At 35.3% G+C, this 1,849-nt stretch overlaps 1 protein-coding gene across 5 annotated transcripts in view; it reads left to right on the plus strand.

The window, feature by feature from the left end:
• The first annotated feature begins 1,486 nt into the window (after positions 1 to 1,486).
• Positions 1,487 to 1,849, plus strand: part of LOC145788660 (serine/threonine-protein kinase ATR-like) — a 23,283-nt gene continuing 22,920 nt past the window's right edge. For 4 of the 5 annotated variants that reach the window (XM_082912192.1, XM_082912193.1, XM_082912191.1 and 1 more), the window contains exons 1-2: positions 1,487 to 1,710; positions 1,787 to 1,849. The exon at positions 1,787 to 1,849 is cut by the window's right edge and continues 82 nt beyond it. In XM_082912192.1, coding sequence (XP_082768318.1) covers positions 1,554 to 1,710; positions 1,787 to 1,849 — 220 coding nt within the window. In that variant the 5' untranslated portion in view covers positions 1,487 to 1,553. The remainder of the gene's footprint in view (positions 1,711 to 1,786) is intronic. The other variant, XM_082912194.1, reaches the window with a different exon arrangement.

The raw sequence follows: 1,849 nt of genomic DNA on the forward strand, positions 1-1,849 counted from the left end.
CTTTCCCCCATACGTATTGTAAAAGTCATATGCGGCTTATTCAGAGTCAAATGACATTCCCACTTTCGGCTTCCAACCACAATCATCAACAATATTATTTTCTTCCATTTCCAACAATTTAGTATCATTAACAATCAATTTCTCTGTTCTTGCTATTTCTTGCACATCTTTCTCATATATATAAACCACATTTATACTTAATTGCAGGCTCTGGAGGTTAATTGCACAAATCTGAATCATATATATATATATAATGGAAGAAAATTATATGAATCCACAAATAAATGTATGAATCAGAAAATAATATTTACAAGTAAATGTGATTAGCTATCTAACAACAAATATGAATCCACTAGAACAGATCAATGTGATTAACTATCAAACCCAAGAATCAAATATATCCAACCCAAGAGTCAAATATAGTTCATATATGAATCCCCAAAAAAATGAATCTGTTATATATAGAACAACAAATTTATATAGAATCAAATATATCAAACCCAACAATCAAATATAATTTATATATAAATCCCAAAATATTTGAATTATATATATATGGAACATCAAATTTACCTACTTTACTTACTGAACCCATTTCAGTGAGTGAACCCATTTCATATGAAAAAATCTGAATCATGGGCTAAAATCTGAATAAAAAAAAATCTGAATTATGATTTCAGTGAAATCAATTAATAAAACATATATGATTTTTTTCATATAAATTAAGTGAAATGGGTTAAATAAATCAACATATATGGGTTAAAAAATCATATATGGTTCCAATCTATTTACATGTTTTTGACAAATCAATAACAACCCATTTATGAATCCCCAACAGATTAAGTGACTGAACCAAACCAAAATCAATAACAAATCTATACTTATATATGTATATAACAACAAGATGATGAAATAGGCCTCGCCGTCGCCGCAATGTCGCCTTCCCGCCATCGCATCGCCGCTGGACTCACTGTTGCTTGCGATCCTTTGCGTTGCTTGTTCGTCATTGCGTTGCTTTTCCATCTCTGCCATTTCTTTCGTCTCTCAGTTCCTCTCTCAGTTTGCGTTCGTTCTCTTTCAATTCCTTAGTCGCCTCTTACAATGCATCTCTCTCTCTGCTAGGGTTCACCGACTCAGATCGATGGTGCAAAGCAAATAAAATGATACAGAAAAGAGAAAATGAGAAAAATGAGGAAAATGAAAATTTTGAATTAAAAAAAAAATCACTAAATAAAATGATGTCGTTTTCTCCAAAACGACGTCAAACAACGTCGTTTTGGGGACCGCCGCAAAAACCATGGCAGAAGTTAGCATAACCTTCAAAAATAAATAAATAAATAAATAAATAAATTTTGTTCCCATTGTTAGGGTACAAGGAGAAGGAAATCTCAATTTATAGGGGTCCAAAATAAAATAAGGGAGAATTGTCCGAGTTGGATCCGAGTGGAGAACAAAGCGGCGGTGACTCATCAACTGCAGTCAAGTAAAAGTGAGTGAGTGAAGTAAAATTCGAAAAAGGAGGGAAGTGATAGAGAGAGAGAGAGAGAGAGGCCATGGCAAACCTCTCAAGCCTAGTTCACGAGCTTCGCGAACGCATAGCAGCTTCATCATCAACACCTCCCAACATCGGAGACGATGACGCTCTCGAGATCAGATTTCGCGCTGTTCTTCCCAATCTTCTTCACGCCTATGTGGTCCCCTCTTCTTCAGGTCTCTCTCTCTCTCTCTCTAAAACCCCTCTGTTCAATAAATTCTCGGATTCATCGTTGCTTTTCTTGGTGTGTAGCCAATGAGAGAGAGGTCATCGCGGTATTGAAGCTATTGACTCACACAGCAAAGAATTTCCCCG

The sequence above is a fragment of the Camellia sinensis genome, unplaced genomic scaffold, assembly GCF_055761805.1.
Source record: "Camellia sinensis isolate YWXY unplaced genomic scaffold, ASM5576180v1 Unanchor2, whole genome shotgun sequence".
In the NCBI taxonomy this organism is placed as follows: Eukaryota; Viridiplantae; Streptophyta; class Magnoliopsida; order Ericales; family Theaceae; genus Camellia; species Camellia sinensis.